Source organism: Ochotona princeps, chromosome 7, assembly GCF_030435755.1.
Source record: "Ochotona princeps isolate mOchPri1 chromosome 7, mOchPri1.hap1, whole genome shotgun sequence".
Classification (NCBI taxonomy): Eukaryota; Metazoa; Chordata; class Mammalia; order Lagomorpha; family Ochotonidae; genus Ochotona; species Ochotona princeps.
Window position 1 is genome coordinate 19,299,882 of NC_080838.1, and position 17,648 is coordinate 19,317,529.

General features: G+C 40.9%; 1 protein-coding gene across 3 annotated transcripts; it reads left to right on the plus strand.

The window, feature by feature from the left end:
- The first annotated feature begins 3,334 nt into the window (after positions 1–3,334).
- Positions 3,335–16,743, plus strand: PCDH18 (protocadherin 18). 3 transcript variants are annotated; one of them, XM_058666680.1, is made up of 5 exons: positions 3,341–3,572; positions 4,151–6,229; positions 7,001–7,089; positions 7,180–7,343; positions 15,923–16,743. In XM_058666680.1, the coding sequence occupies exons 2-5, from the start codon at positions 4,403–4,405 to the stop codon at positions 16,591–16,593; spliced, it is 2,751 nt and encodes a 916-aa protein (XP_058522663.1). In that variant the 5' UTR covers positions 3,341–3,572; positions 4,151–4,402; the 3' UTR covers positions 16,594–16,743. The 3 variants fall into 3 exon arrangements, with proteins under 3 accessions (XP_004588210.2, XP_004588211.2, XP_058522663.1); XM_004588153.4 differs by having other exon boundaries at positions 3,335–6,229; XM_004588154.4 differs by having other exon boundaries at positions 3,335–6,229; positions 7,004–7,089.
- The last annotated feature ends 905 nt before the right edge of the window (positions 16,744–17,648 follow it).

A 17,648-nucleotide genomic window follows, 5' to 3' on the forward strand; every position in this document is an offset into this window, starting at 1 on the left:
AATATGAGCGATTTGGAATTATAAAGCTTAATTTTCCTTAATATGCATGTATTTAAAGAAAATGGCATAATACACGTGTTATTAGAGGTGACAGAAAGCGTAACAAATGCCACCCTATATATTTCCTCTTGTTCGGGTGGTTTTCAGGAAAATTCAAGTGACAAGGGAGTTTGGGGATAAGCACAAAGAGAAGGGCAGTTTCGACATTCTCTCTGAGAAGCTTCAGAGCACTTTAACCTTCTGCTGATGTCACTCATGTGGCTGTGGTCTAAGGGGCAAAGCAGGAGAGAATGGATGTTCAGAAACATTCAAACAACTCTCCTTACTGGCCATCTGAAAAGTCCATTCTCTATGAGTTTGTAAAGTTCCAGAAGAAGGAAACTCCATCAGTTTATCCTTAGAGTACAACTAATAAAAGCCTATCCATCCACTTCAGACTCCTCCTGCCCCCAACTATAACATAAATCCATTCAAATTATAAGTTATTTGACAGAGAAGTTCACATTTCATTTATTCATTTTGGTGTTTTCAGAGATATCTTAGGAAAGAATTGTGGATCTCTGAAAAGTGAAAAATTAAGATGTACTTTAAATTCTATACTTTTGGAAGAAAGTTTGAAGGAGAAAGTAGTGTAAACGAAGAGCAAATCAGAAGCAAAACAGTTTCAAGTAGATACAAAGAAGTTCCTGGTGGGAAATTAGCAAACTGAAAGTGAAACATTTTAGAAGTATGATATTGCAAGTGAAAGAGTCTTTATGAATAATATCATGTTCTGCAAAGACTTAACAGACACATTTTGGGGGTAAGCTTTAAATTATTTGAAAGGACGGATGTTAGAGACATCTTCAACTGATTGCTTCCTTCCCTAAATTGCCTCAAAGATGGGGGACAATCCAGGGCAAAGCCAAGTACCTAGGTCTCCAAGTGAATGGAGGGTGCCCCAGTATTTGGGGCATCCCTCACTACATTCCGAGACACGTTAGGGAGCCCAATCAGAAGAGAAGCAGCCAAGACTCAGTTACTCCTTGAATATGGGAAGCCCTTATTAAGTTGTCCCAAGGGGCAACTTAACGCATGGAGACACACCACTGACCCCCGAAAACACTCTGTAACTGTGCACTGATTTTCGATTCCTTTTAAATAGTTTCTTAATTTCCACTGAAACTCTTATTCATAACAGTTAATTCTATGCACGTCCATCATCATATAGTGTTAAAATGATTATTACCTTTTGAATATTGAAGAAAATATCCTTTATTGGAAGATAATCAAATCCATTACTCTTGAAATTTAGGGAAGCAGACATGAAAATCACACACACACACACCTCCCCTAGAACTAATGGAACTACATACATTACAGTTGAATCCTCATCTCAACTTGGAACAGTCACTAATTCCTTTCGTTGCTCTTTTGGTGCTTGCAAAGGGATGCAATAAAGCCTGCATGGATATAATTATTGGCTGGGAATGTGAGAGACCCAGGCCAGATGGCTACGGATTTCTAAAGTCCCAGAGGTTTGTGGTAGTGTTTCCTTTCTTGCCTATAGGGTTTTGGGATCAGCAATTTGAAAAGGCTACAAACTTGTAAAACAGTGTTATTCATGGGGCAGAATGTTCTTTAGTGTGACCTAGTACTAAATACATTCATTATAGGCATTTCTATTCTGCACAATTTGACACACAGCACTGGTTTCAGGAGGAGGAGAAAAGGAAGAAAAAAATAAAACAAAACAATAGCTTATAAATGCCTTGAATGCCTAAAAAGAAGGAGAGTTCATGCTGAGACTCCTCTGCTTTCTTTTTTGGAAAGAGCCTTCTTGGTGACTTTAGTTGAGCTCTGCTGAGAATAAGCAAAGTGGAAAAATCCAAAAATTACTTTTTTAATATATGTGTCTGGGGGGCAAAATCGAGAGTGGGAGAAGGTAAATGTGACACAGTGACACTGAGATCGTGTGAAACAGCAAATATGCAAGTGGATGCAGACAGCTGAAGAATAATGCAAAAGATACAGGGGCAAAAAAACAGTGACTGCAGCTTCCGTGAGAAACTTAAAAGCAATTGCAGAGCAGAAGGAACATCATAAATAATCATATTTTCAAATAAGAATACCATATCAGTTCCTGTGACCTGGATATAGCACAAGGCTCCCATGATATTTCTCAGCATTTTGATGCACACAAAATGCAATTTTCAGCTTGGGCGTTTTATTTGTCAATGTAAACAAGCTTTGGGTTTTAAAACTACATATCTAAAAAGCGTTTTCATAAATAATGCATATACTGTACAAATTTGACTTGTAAACTAACCAGTGCATGTCCCCCAGTATTTGTTGTAGAGGCTCAGCATGTAGAGACAGCACCTTCTGGCAGAAATTGACATGCAAAGCATTATCTGCTGCCCAAGACCAATGGGATTATTCTTTAAAGAATGGGACAAAGAAATATCATAATCATTTTGTCCAAACCCAAAGAAAGGAACCATACTAGGAAGAATTATATTGTTAATTAGTTTCAAGTCCTGAGGTGTTCCTGTAAATCTTGCTAATTAAGAGAAATCAAAAGTGCAAGATAGCCTTTCTTATCTTCAAAGAATAAAGATGAAAGAAGACAGAAAAAGGAAACCTCTTTACTTGTCCTGCCCTTTAAAACTGAACCCCTAGACAATATGCTTGTGCTTCTAGAAGCGGGAAACACCAGCCTTTACAGAGGGGGAGGGGTGGAGGCGGTCTGCTCAGCTTAATTAGAAGCAAGTGTCTAAATTTTATTAAATCCCTCCACCAACAAAATGTACTCAGAGATATCTGAAGTGAAACCAGCATTTAAGGACTATGAAAAGCAAGATGATTGCATGTTTGCAGCAGGGAAAAAGAAAAAGGGTGGGGGGAGGCAATTAAGAAAACAAGCACAATTTAAAGTGCCATCTAAATAAAGGAGACCAGAAGTTGATTTAAAGTTTTTCTTCTGTAATTTGTCTTCCCTTTGTCGTGGCACACTGGGAGAAAGTGAAGGCAGGAGACGGAGGGGAGGAGCAGGCTTGGAGAAGCAGGAGGGAGGCGCCGCCAGGGATGGGCGCCCCTTTCCATTGCCGACCCCCACCAGCCAGTCTCCCAGCAGCCGCCTCTGGCTCCCGCGACCCCCGCCGTCTCCCCGTCCTCAGCCTCCTCTCCCACACCCCCGACCCTCCTCCAACCGCGTTCCCTCTCCAACCCTCAGCTCGCGCCCTCCCTCATTTGGTGACTCCATCAGCTTTTGATTTGGACGCGCGCTGATTGGCTGGAAGCGATTCAACACACGCCGGGCCAGAGCTTTGTCTGAGTTGAAGTGAAGTTGTACAGATTTCAGACCGGAGTCAGCAATCACGGGTGTTTAGTCTGCAGCCGAGCAGAGAAAGGGAGAAAGGATCGCCCGGGAAAGCGTCGCCGCAGACCCTGGCGGAGAGCTGCCATCGTTGGATTCAGCTCCAGCGGGGCGAAGGCGCACGGGAGACGATCTTCTGCCTGGAGAGGATACCCATCGCCTACCTAGGCAAGCCTTGGACGCCTTGCGGAGAAACGCTGGAAGTCGCCACACGGTGTGTAAAAAACAAAAGTTTTGCGAGCTGTTATTTGCTGTGCTGGGTTCTTAGGAGACGCTTTTAAGTTGAAACAATCAAAGGCAGCGTATCTTTGACTTGTGAAAAGAAGTTGGGGGCATTGATTTGCTGCTATAACTTGCTCTTGTGAAGGGACTTTCATAAACTGGCCAATGCACCAAATGAATACTAAAATGCACTTTAGATTTGCGTTTGCACTCCTGATGGCATCTTTCAACCTCTGTGTCCTGGGAAAGAATTTAAAATACAGTGTTTATGAGGAACGGGCCATTGGATCAGTAATTGCAAGACTATCAGAGGATGTGGCTGATGTTTTGTCGAAGCTACCTAATCCTTCTGCCGTTCGCTTTCGAGCCATGCAAAGGGGAAATTCTCTTCTGGTCGTCAATGAAAGTAACGGGGAGATCAGCATAGGGGCTACCATTGACCGTGAGCAGCTGTGCCAGAAAAACTTGAACTGTTCCATAGAGTTTGATGTGATTACTTTACCCACAGAGCACCTGCAGCTTTTCCATATCGAAGTGGAAGTGCTGGATATTAATGATAATTCTCCCCAGTTCTCCAGATCTGTCATCCCTATTGAGATATCTGAGAGTGCAGCCGTTGGGACGCGCATTCCCCTGGACAGTGCATTCGATCCAGATGTTGGGGAAAATGCCCTCCACACATACTCCCTCTCTGCCAATGACTTTTTTAATATCGAGGTTCGGACCAGGACGGATGGAGCCAAGTATGCAGAACTCATAGTGGTCAGAGAGTTGGATCGGGAGCTGAAGTCAAGCTATGAGCTTCAGCTCAACGCCTCGGACATGGGAGTGCCTCAGAGGTCTGGCTCGTCCATTCTGAAAATCAGCATCTCCGACTCCAACGACAACAGTCCTGCGTTTGAACAACAGTCTTACCTAATACACCTCTTAGAAGACTCTCCCGTGGGCACTCTGCTCCTAGAGCTGAATGCCACTGACCCAGATGAGGGCGCTAATGGGAAAATTGTGTATTCTTTCAGCAGTCATGTGTCTCCAAAAATTATAGAGACTTTTAAAATTGATTCAGAAAGAGGACATTTGACGCTTTTCAAGCAAGTGGATTATGAACTCACCAAATCATATGAAATTGATGTTCAGGCTCAAGATTTGGGTCCAAACTCAATTCCAGCTCATTGCAAAATTATCATTAAGGTTGTGGATGTGAATGACAACAAACCTGAAATTAACATAAACCTCATGTCCCCAGGAAAAGAAGAAATATCTTACATATTTGAAGGGGATCCTATTGACACATTTGTTGCCTTGGTCAGGGTCCAGGACAAGGATTCTGGGTTGAATGGAGAAATTGTTTGTAAACTTCATGGTCACGGTCACTTTAAACTTCAGAAGACTTATGAAAACAATTATTTAATCTTGACCAATGCCACGCTGGATAGAGAAAGGAGATCCGAATACAGTTTGACTGTAATCGCTGAGGACAAGGGGACACCTAGTCTTTCCACAGTCAAACATTTTACTGTTCAAGTCAACGACATAAATGACAATCCACCCCACTTTCAGAGGAGCCGATATGAATTTGTAATCTCAGAGAATAACTCACCAGGGGCATATATTACCACCGTTACAGCTACAGATCCTGATCTTGGAGAAAATGGCCAAGTGACATATACCATTCTGGAGAGTTTTATCTTGGGGAGTTCCATAACCACCTATGTCACTATTGATCCATCCAATGGAGCCATCTATGCTCTCAGGATCTTTGACCATGAGGAAGTGAATCAGATCACTTTTGTGGTTGAAGCACGGGATGGAGGGAGTCCGAAGCAACTTGTAAGCAATACCACCGTGGTACTCACCATCATTGATGAAAATGACAACGTTCCTGTGGTTATAGGGCCTGCACTGCGCAACGATACAGCAGAAATCTCCATCCCTAAAGGAGCTGAGAGTGGATTTCTTGTCACAAGGATACGGGCAATTGACAGAGACTCTGGGGTGAATGCTGAACTCAGCTGCTCCATAGTAGCAGGTAATGAGGAGAATATATTTGTAATTGATCCACGAACATGTGACATCCATACCAATGTGAGCATGGAATCTTTTCCCTATACAGAATGGGAACTTGCTGTTATCATCCAGGACAAAGGCAATCCTCAGCTGCATACCAAAGTCTTTCTGAAATGCATCATCTTTGAACATGCAGAGTCAGTGACAAGTACAGCCATGACCTCAGTAAGCCAGGCATCTTTAGATGTCTCCATGATTATAATAATTTCCTTAGGAGCAATTTGTGCAGTGTTGTTGGTTATTATGGTATTGTTTGCAACAAGGTGTAACAGAGAAAAGAAAGACACTAGATCCTACAACTGCAGAGTGGCTGAATCGACCTACCAGCACCATCCAAAAAGACCATCTAGACAGATACACAAAGGTGACATCACACTGGTGCCCACCATCAATGGCACTCTGCCCATCAGATCGCATCACAGATCGTCTCCATCTTCATCCCCAACCTTAGAAAGAGGGCAGATGGGCAGCCGGCAGAGTCACAACAGCCACCAGTCGCTCAACAGTTTGGTGACAATCTCATCAAACCACGTGCCGGAGAATTTCTCCCTAGAACTCACGCACGCCACTCCTGCTGTTGAGGTAAGATCATGAGCTGCATCCTTTCCCTCACAATGTCAGTTGTTAGTGCTCACAAGTTTAGTGGATATTAGTTTTACATGTTTTCATTAAAAACTAATAAGATGGATAAAATGTAAATTAATAGGATTTAGATTTTGTTCTGTGTATATAGCATGTATATAATACACTTAAGCATACTTATATGTGAATATATTTCCGTGTGAATTGTTTATTATCGAACGAATGTGAAGCTCAGAAGGTACTGTATCCTAAACCTTTACTTCTCAGGTTAAGGTACTGGAGAGGCAAAAAGTAAAGTAACTTTCTTCATTCTCAGGATCATGTTGCCTCTTGGGGAGAGGGGGGACAAATCTGATACCTCAGAATCCCATCTCAATGCATATTTCATCTGCATGAATTTAGAAATCGTATGGCATTATTTTAACTGCATATATTTGTTATAGCTTGCAGTACTTTCCATACATTTGTATGAGTGATGACTTTATGTGAATCTTTAAGGAGACAGATCACTTATTTAAAAGGGGAGTTCTTTTTCAAAGTGGAAAAAAAGGTCAGTTGTATTTTCACATCATCCTAGTCTTGCTGGGATGCATTTCTGGTATCTATTGCTTGCCTGCTCTGCCTGCCACAGCCCAGCAGATGCAGTCTGTAAAATGGATATTGTTTGCTGACTTAGCATGAAAAAAAAAGTGACTCTTTTTCTTTGCCTTATGCTTCTGAGTATTTGGAAGCTTGTTTCCAGGAAATCAGGTCTGTCTGCTTGCTTTCCAGCAGGTTTCTCAGCTCCTTTCAATGCTTCATCAGGGACAGTATCAGCCAAGGCCAAGTTTTCGAGGCAACAAATACTCCAGGAGCTATAGGTATGAATTATTCTTGTGTTATCTAGTGAGTGCCCGGACACATAATTGAAGAAGAATAAAACCTGTATTTTTCTTGATTTATCTTTGCAGGTATGCCCTTCAAGACATGGACAAGTTCAGCTTGAAGGACAGTGGACGTGGTGACAGTGAAGCAGGAGACAGTGATTATGATTTGGGGCGAGATTCCCCAATAGATAGACTACTGGGAGAAGGCTTCAGTGACCTGTTCCTTACAGATGGAAGGATCCCTGCAGGTAAGCGGTAGAGTCACATAAATCTCTTTACAGATCTGCTGTTCCACCAGCAAAATGAATTATTATTCCTATGCTTGCATTTGTTTCTGCTTGTGCTTTACAGTAAGTATTTGCAATCTGCCTAACATATTTCTTCAAATTCATCCTAAGTTAGGTGTAGGAGAGGAGGATGGAAAAACAAACCACTCCCCTCTTTTTTTTTAACCCATCCCATGGTGACATAGAACCCCCTTGAGCAACTATGTAAAATTACTGGGTGGTGTTTTTATTCAGACAGTCTGTTTTGGTGCACAGTGGTAAACTGGACTATAATTTGGAGGATGCATTTCCTGTGTTGAGAACTAGCTCACGAAGTCCGAGATTAAAATACACTAGAAATGGTATACTTTAACCAATAAAAACAGGGGAAAGACTGCATCTTTGTAGGTGGCAAGCACAGACTTTTTAAAAACTTTTTTTAACCACTCTTCATTTTATGACTGTGCTTTCGGGAAGAGGAACAGTGATCCAAGAGGGGAATTTGGAAATACTCTCTTGGCAGATGGAAATGATACCATTAAGTTTTGAGCCACTTTCCCTCTGCTGGTGCTATAGAAACTCCCTGAAGCGACTAAGTAAATATTGGCTCCATCTTTATAGCAACCCTGTTACCAAGGAATGAAATGTCAAACCAATGCTTACCACCTTCTAAGAGTTTGTAGAGTTATCTGTGTTTTCAAATTTCACAAGAGTTGTTGAAGAAAAGACTGCCATTTAAAAATGAGAGAAATGCAGAGTGACACCTTTCTTAATTCTGTGAGCATCCATTTTCTAAACACCAGTAATTAAGAGACATAAGAAAACATGAGAAAGCCTACCTAGATCAGACAACAAATTCAGGAGGAGTCGGGAAGTAGGCACTCTAGCTGTCCAGCCTTATCATGGAAGCAGAGGTCCAGCCTGGTAGCATTGTTTACACAGCAGTAGGAGACATCAGCTGTACCCTAGTTCTTAGTCCTAGGCCAAGCAGTCTAGGTCCTTATGGAAGTCTGTTTCTCCATTGCCTTTCCCACCCTTTGGCACAATAATTAGTAGCAGTTTTGATGATAGAAATAAACATTTTGTTTAGATAATAAAATTAAAACTTATAAAGTTATCAAATGAGAGCCAACCCAAACTATTTGTGGAGGCTAGAGATGAAAGTTGACCCGATTCCATACTCTTAAATTTTAATTTCCCAGTTATAGGAAATAAGAAGTGATTTGTTTTTTGTTTGTTTGCTTTTTGTTTTGTTTTTGTTTTTTTAGATCAGTGAATGGCTTATTTCTTCTTATAATCTGAGACTTACCTCTACTAAAGTCTAAAATATTGCTCATTTAATTTTATTATTACAGCACCAAGCACTATTATTTAGTGGGATGAATGCATCTAAGGACTTCCAATAGCAATAGGATCACAAGTACTCGAGAGCCCGTGCTTGCCCAGAACCTATATTGTCATCTACTTTTTAAATTCATAGATCTCTGTAAATCGATCTGAAGATAAATCTCTGGAAAATTAGTGGATTATTCAGGCCCTCAGACACCCTATTCAGAGCTAACACAGTTATCCATTTATTGTTGGTATTCTCATGTAAGATTTGGATAATTTTTTTTTTTTATTTTGTGGTGTTAAGCCCTAATTTTGCATATCAATCCCCAATATTCAATAATGCAATTTCCAAAATTTCATTATTTCACAAAGCAGTAAAATATCATAATTGACATAATATTATAATTGCATGATACATTTTGAGATTTATAGAGAATATGTTCATTAAAATTTAAATTTATCAGCACAGTTAGATGAGGACTAACTGTTGCTTCTTAAATAGCATTGTCATTTCTGAGACTAATGCCAAAGTTTTTTACAGTCTGAACTTGTGTGACTCTAATAACTAGCCATAAATCTGATCTAATTTTTAAAAAATATCAAGACTTCTCTTTTACTTTTTCTTACATTTTCACAGTTACGACTTCTACATATGCTCAAGGCAGGAGAATTTTCTAGGTCTTAAGCTACAACAACAAATATTATGCAATAAGGATATTATAGACAATGTAGAAACTTTTAAAATCAAGTTTACTGAGTGACTTTAAGCTAACCATGTCACATTTCTGTTTCAAAATAAAAGTCTCAGCTTTCCATCATTATGAATAATGGCTTTAGGTTATAGACACTGTTATAAACATAATTTCATGATTGTACAGTCAAGGTTGATCCAGGTGTATGCCAGCCATTTTGCTGGCACTCCGTGTTGTCTTACAACAGATTACACAATGGTGGGTATAATTCTGCCTCATTAGCTACTGGTATCCATGTGGCTGTGATCAAAACTATCTTTGAGTCATACAGCCTCAGGCAGTTATCAGTGGTCTACAACATATATTTGTGTTTGGCCACTATAGATTTCAGTGTGCATGTTGAGGATCCATAGAGAGATAATCATCCATTATGAGCAGGAAAATGAGGATACCCTGGCAACTTCTACATGCACATGAGGCTGTGAAACTTGTGCTTTGTAAATGCATATTCCCAGGAAATATCCAAAGCAGAGAAAAATGTAAATTCAGCTGTGAATGCCTTTGACAGAGATCAACAGTGTTCTGATGCAAGTGTATTTTGAGGACATAATTTTCTTATTTCAAATGTTTTTCTGCTTTACACTGTGAACAAATATAGGTTATGTTCTGTTGCATTGCAAGCCAGCAGGGTCACTTCGGAGCACTCATTCTATGAATTTCCATGCAAAAGACCACATTTTCATCAATAAAAGCAGCATGCATTTTTGCTTTTTGGTCAGCATATTTTTTTCCTTACTCATTCAACTTTGTACTCTAACACTAACTGTATGCCTGCATGCATATCCATTTTCCCAGTGTAATAGGTATAACAGGATGGTTTAAAAAATTTTTTTAAATTTTTGTTTCTTCTAGTATTTTCTCCATTTGTTGAAGTCCAAATCACTCTCACTTTTTTTTAATCAGTCTGTCATCTGTGGTTATTTGCTTCAACATTTGTTTTTAAATTCTGTATTCACTGTATTCTCTGGAGTGGCATCCAGGCTCTGTTCTGGCCTTGCTGTTGGACCTGGTTGACTGCAACAACACGGGAGCTGATAGCCGCTCTCCACCAGCTCTCACTGTGTCAAATCTTTTTTTCATGCAACTTGAACAACCCTTTCTAAATATTGTCATGTACATTATTTTGCTCAAAATCAATACTTAAGTCTTGTTGCGCAGCAATACAGAACTGAATTATTTATCTTAGTATTTGAAGGTTACTCATAATCCACTCCTAGCTTATTAAATATCAATTTTACCACATTCGTAACTTTGACAATAAGAACAGTTTCCTATATATTATGCACCTGTCTGTGGCTCATGCTGCACTCTATAGCTGAGCAATTGCTTGATTCTGTTCACCTCTCCAGTTTTGTTTTAAACTGTTCTTTCTTTACTTCAACCTCCATTTCCATTCTTTTTTCCCTCTATTTCATAAGCTCTCAGTCTCATTAAGTTTAGCATTGTTTATTTTTAATTTCTATTGCAAAGTCAGATATGCAGAGAGGAGGAGAGACAGAGAGGAAGATTTTCCATCCAATGATTCACTACCCAAGTGACTGCAGTGGCTGGTGTTCAGCCGATCTGAAGCCAGGAGCCAAAACTTCTTCCAGGTCTCTCACATGGGTGCAGGTTTGGCCCATCCTCAACTGCTTTCCCAGGCCACAAGCAGGGAGCTGGATGGGAAGTGGAGCTGCCGGGATTAGAACCTGTACCCATATGGGATCCTGGAGAGTTCAAGGCGAGGACTTCAGCCTCTAGGCCATCGCACCGGGCCCAGGTTTAGCACCTTAACTGAATGTTTATGACCTGCTTTGCTACATTAGACTACGAAATAGATCTTAAACCTTTTTTGGGGAAGGTGCCAATCATAGCATTTCACATCATCAGGCTCTTAATATAGATAACTTACAAGTTACCTAGTGATTAATGCAGTGTTAGAAGCAGGTGTATGTGTTTCTTCTTACAGTCTGTCCTCCTTCCTGTACCAAGGTAGATAATAGTGATAAAATTAATTGTCCTGCGATGCAAAAGACCAATCAGTGATTTCCATGGACTGATGCTTTTAACTCGTCTCCCTTAGCCACTTGATAAAACTTTCAGGGAATGACGGACAGTCTTGATGCCTGGGATATGATGTGATGTAGAGCATTTGTAGAACTTACTACATGTACTCTAAGGATGTGTTAAACAGTTGAATCTCTAAGGAAGAGATTGAGAGTATTAATGAAATTTCAAAAAGTGACCTTAGCTCACTACTCTTAACTTAATTAAAAGGCTAATACATAACCCTAATACCACAAATACCCACAATGGTCATGTTGGACTCACAATGCATGTGAGAGATAGTTAACAAATTTGGATCTCCCATGGCTCAAGAACCCATGTACTTGAGCCATCCCCACCACTTCCAGAATCCAAGTTAGCCAGCAGTTGAAGCCACGAGCCCCAGTTGGAAATCTATGCAAAGTAGTCCTATACACAATATAGACATTTTAACTGCAAACAACTACCCTCTATTTTTTATTTTTAACTTAATTCATTATTTTAATTATTTATTTCATTTATGTGGAAGGCAAAGTAATATAGACAATGAGAGAGAGAGAGAAAGAGAGAGAGAGATCTTCTGTCTGGATGACTCACACCCTGAATGATTGATAGGGCTGGACCAGGCAAAACCTGGAACTCCATCCAGGTCTTTCACATGGGTGACAGAAGCCCAAGTACTAGGATCGTCACTGGCTGCTTCCCTAGGCACAACTTCAGCGGCCTGTGTCAAAAGTGAAGCAGCTGCGGAAGGTGTTACGGCATGTAGTTTAAATTCTATATGGGTTCCCATTAAAATCTCAGCTGCTTCACTTCCAATTCAGCTCCTTGATCATATACCTGAGAAAGCAAGAGAGGATGGCTCAACGACTAGGGCCCCTGTCCCCCAGGAGGGAGACTTAGATGATGTTCTTGACTTCTAACTTTTGTCTGGCTCAGCCCTGGCTGTTGAGGAGGCCATTTAGAGAGTAAACCATCAAATGGAAGATTTTTCTTTCTATACTTTCTCTCTCTCTCTCTCTCACCCTATCTTTCAAATGCAATGCATAAATATCAACCCCCCCCCCCAAAAAAAAAACATAAAAAGTGGATGGGTCTTGAACTGGGACTCATTTTGATGCCAGCAGCTTAATCCTCTATACTAGAATCCTGGCCCTACTCCGTATTCCATAATTAGAGCCCCATGTGGGTTTTTGTGTATGTGAATATCTGTGTGTATGCAGTTGTAAATAGCAATCACTGTTAAAAAATCCCTATAACCAAAATGATTTCTGAGTTGAACTCTCAGATTTTATTGTACTATATACCATAGATTATAACATTTGTTATATTCATGACTCTAGGAAACCTAACGAATACAAAGTCCTTGGAGAAGCCGGTGTGATTTTTTTCCTCCCCATCCCTTATCATTAAACATTAAAGACAAACAAGACCAATCAAACAACCAAGCAAACAATCAAGTCATTCCAGGCCAATAAACCGCAGTTAAAGCCCAGAAAACAAATGAAGAGGTGTCAGCAGGTCTGTTCTCCTTCCCTCTGACAGGATGTGAGTGAGACAATACAGACAGCTCTCATGTCCATTTGCAGAGACCTGGGGAATTAAAGGGGAAAATTAGCACTGTGATAGTTAGTTCACTGATGAGAAAACCTTATTGTAATTGAAGTATTCCAGTTATCTTTTATCTTTTGGTTTTGTTCACACCAAATGATGAAAAACAGCAGTTTGTAAATATTGTCACATAGTAATAATTCATGAAGTCTGGGCACCTAATATGCTTTTGTTCTTAATTCATCCTTATTTTTTGAAATTCATTTATTTTTTATGGTGATATTGCACAGTAATTTCCCACGGTAACCCTCGTTTTTCACAAGGAGTTGGTACTCATTATTTTCTCTGCATCCCCCCCCACTTTTTATTAGTTCCCAAATTTTGTGATTTGGCTTTGCTTTTCATTCAAATCCATCACTCCTTTTTTTTTTCTTCAAATAATACCTTTTTAGAATAGGATTCGGTGAACTTTATGAAGTTAAGCATCTTGAAAGAAATTTCTACATGTTTAAACAGAGCCTTTATGCTTCTCTTTCTGCAAGTCAACACTATTTGGTCCAGAAAACCTGTGGTGAAGACATACCCTGGGCAGACCCTTGATGATGGGAGGATACTTAGACAAGCACAAGAGGCAGCGTGTTGTTCTTGAAAAGAGGTTTGGGTTTCTTTTAGTCATGCCTTCAGTAAGAACTTGAGAAGCAAAGAGTATTCCTTGAATGACCAGCTCTGAAAAAAAGAAAAATCCATTCTGATTTCTAAGTATGCTTGCAATCAAACCAATCCTCTTTCAGATCAAAGAGAATTAATTTGTATTTTCTGCATTTTGGTGTTTTCTCTAAGATGAAATTATGATAGTGAAGAGAACTAATTCTCCCTGAGAAAAAATGATGACTTGTGGAGTGTAGTTTGCATTTTTCCATTCTCTGATTATTATGTAGTTTAGTTATTCTGCTTGCCACAGGTAGAGATGTTTTCCTCTGTATATTTTCAACCTTTCCAATCTCATCTGCTATTTTCTTTGAGTGTGGGCACTCTGATTCCATCAGGGCACTAGCATATCTGAAATAATGGAGGAATGGACTTTCTTTGGATTTTGAGTGACCTTTCACATATTTGAATATTAACAGATTTCAAACTTTTACATAAGGTCTTCTTTTATTAATTACATTGCATTATGTGACACAGTTTTATAGGTACTGGGATTCCCCCCACTCTACCCCATACCCTCCCCCCATGGTGGATTCCTCCACCTTGTTGCATTACCAGAGTTCAAGTTCACATGAGATTCTTTCTTTGCAAGCATATACCAAGCATAGAGTCCAGCATCTTATTGTCTAGATAAGTTCAACAGCTTGTTGGGGAGACCATCTCTGGTCTGAAGATAGAGCCGGCAGAGTATCATCCCAATCAATTAAAAGCCAAAACATAACATCAGCCACAATTTATAATGTTATGGAATTAATTGACATAGTGTTGAGTAACCAACATGTTAAAAAATGCAAGTTCTTTACCACATCCTGGGACTCCTTCCTTGACATTTCAATTTTAGTTTATATACAACAGGGTTCTATACACCTTAAAATGGTTATAGATTACTATTCAGCTGTCTCGTGTCTATTTTCATTATAGTATTTAGCATTATATAGCGTTGAAGCATAATTTTGCTGAACTTGGCTTTTTTTGGGGTAGTCTAGACTGGCTTATAACTAACAAGACATATGTCAACAGTTTAGGTGCAGAACAGTTTTAGGAGGGGTGTGCAGAGAAATCCTCAATATCCTAGTGAAGAGTAACCAATCTTTGTGTCCCACCTAGTAAGGTATAAGTGAATCCACGCTGACCATTTCCTGTCTGGTTCCAAGCTTTCCTTGTTGTTCTCTATCTATTCTAGAGTTTTGTTTGTTTGTTTGTTTTGAGGGGTTTCTGGAACGATCCTGATGGTCATTGCAAGAGAGGGTGGGGACCCAAAGTTGGAACCAAGCAAGGACCAGAGAGAGCTACATAAGGTCTTCTTAACAGATAGATGCCCAATGCGTCAGGATGACTTCTTCTTAATAACAAATACATAATTTATACTACCTTTGAGGGAGATGAATGAGCATGATAACTTAGTCTTAGTGTCTCCATTATGTGGAAGTGGTTCAGGTAGAGCTCAAAAACAAGTAAGTTAAATGGGGTTTTAACTCAAGGACGGTCTGGTGACAAGCTAAAATTGAAAACTCCAGTCTGGACATAATAGTTTAGTGGTTAAATTCTTACCTTGCATGTGCTGGGATCCAGTATGGTACCGGTTGGTGTCCCAGCTGCTCCACTTTCCATCCAGCTCCCTGCTTGTGGCCTTGGGACCCTGCATGACGTGAGACCTGCAGGAACCTCCTGACTGCTGGCTTGGGGTTGGCTCAGCTCCTGTCTTTGCAGCTGCTTGGGGAGTGAACCAGCAGATAGAGGATCTTTCTCTCAGTCTCCTTTTCTCTGAATATCTGACTTCCTAACAAAAATAAATAAATAAATAACAAAAAATAAACGAGGACTTCACCATCCAAGGCTAGGTACCAGAATTTAAGTTCAGCATTTACTCCAACAGCTACATATTAGCTTCTTCACAACTATATTCATATAGATTAGCCATACATTTTTCTCCTCATTTGACTACCACAATATTTCTCTGAAATACATAAAACACTCCATCAGAAAACGGATGCACTAGCAACTGTGATTCGGGGAGGCTCCTAGATGTTAGTATTCAAAATAAAACCACAATTATGGAGCATCTAATGTAGGATGACAATGGGCTAGCGTTATGGTCGTAATTTAAGGTTTCTCTGAATGAACTGGCTGGAATTCCCCTAGCCTTAAGATGATACTGCATGTACTAATGCCTGTCGGTTTCCTTTCCCTCAGCCATGAGGCTGTGCACGGAAGAATGCAGAGTCCTGGGACACTCGGACCAGTGCTGGATGCCACCGCTGCCCTCGCCGTCCTCTGACTACAGGAGCAACATGTTCATTCCGGGCGAGGAGTTCCCCACCCAGCCCCCGCAGCAGCCCGCACACCTGAGCACACCTGAGGAAGCGTCACCTGCAGAGTGTGGAGGTGAGAAAAAGAAGAGCTTCTCCACTTTCGGGAAGGACGCCCCGAGCGACGAGGACACCGCGGACACCAGCACCTCGTCTCTGCTCTCGGAGATGAGCAGCGTGTTCCAGCGCCTGCTGCCGCCCTCGCTGGACACCTACGCCGAGGGCAGCGACGCCGAAAGGGCTAACTCGCTGGAGCGCCGCAAGGGACCGCTGGCGGCCAAGGGCGCGGGCTACCCGCAGGGCGTGGCGGCCTGGGCGGCCAGCACGCACTTCCAAAACCCCACCAGCAGCTCGGGGCCCGCGCTGGGCGCGCACTCCAGCGTGCAGCCCTCGTCCAAGTGGCTGCCGGCCATGGAGGAGATCCCGGAGAACTACGAGGAGGATGACTTTGACAATGTGCTCAACCACCTAAGCGACGGGAAGCACGAACTCATGGACGCCAGCGAGCTGGTGGCGGAGATCAACAAACTGCTGCAGGATGTGCGCCAGAGCTAGGAGCCTCCTGCAGAGCCAGTTCCCTGTCGGTGGAAATGGGGATTAGGGACAACAACCCGGGATGGAACTGGCGTTGCCAAATCGTTGCATTTATCATAAATGTGTCTGTGTATATGGAATATGAAATACTGTATTTTCGTATGTACACAATGCAAGTGTGATTATTTTAATCTGTATTTTAAAAATACATTTGTACCCTATATTTATGTGTAATTTAACAAATTTTATTTTTTTACTTCCATGTCTTTCCTAATCATGTAGAAAGTAGCCACGGCGCCAGCCACGTACTCAGCTGCCAAGTGTAAAGGCCCTGCTTAGGTTAGTGGGTGGGAACAAGGACTGGGCAGTTGGAAGAACCCCAGGGAAGCACTGTGAGTGCTAGCACCATTAAGTGGTCCAGCTTCTTCCCTAATACTTTTTTTTTTTTCCAAAAAAGACGTGTTCAAATTATTAAATGCTTCTGTTGTTTTCCCAGCTGCTCTCTGCTAGCTCTCATTGTTCAGTTCTTAGCTGTAATGGTGATAAATTAGGCAAAATGTTGTTTTAGGGCTGGGGAAGCCTCTGGAAGCAGATTTGTGAAACGATTCTTGCATAAGTTTTCCCAGACGCTAATGGACACAGACACGAAGGTCCCGTTTTCTGATTCCCAGGCCCCTTCTGTTCTGTGCGGCCGCATCGGCTCGGCCTTGAGAATATGTGTCTTATACCGCAACTGTCTGCTTATAATTAAGGTGAAAGATGAACTTCATTCCATCCTTGTAATATGAGACGTGACCTGAGGCGATGGAGTTTGTCCCTTAAATAGATGACAGTGTGTATTCCAATGGCATAAAGGATTGCTACACAGTTTTGCTTGTATCCCTGATGGAGAGGCAAATATAAACTAATTCATTTTCAAACCTCTCTAGTTGAATTTCCCGTTTTCTTCTAAAAAAAACCAAACCAAAACAAAAAAAATCTGAGCTGCTTTTTTTAGCTTTTGAATGTTTATTTTTTTTTTTTTTTGCTATGAATATTTACTTTGGCTTTTTGTCTCCAGTTGCATGACCTCATAT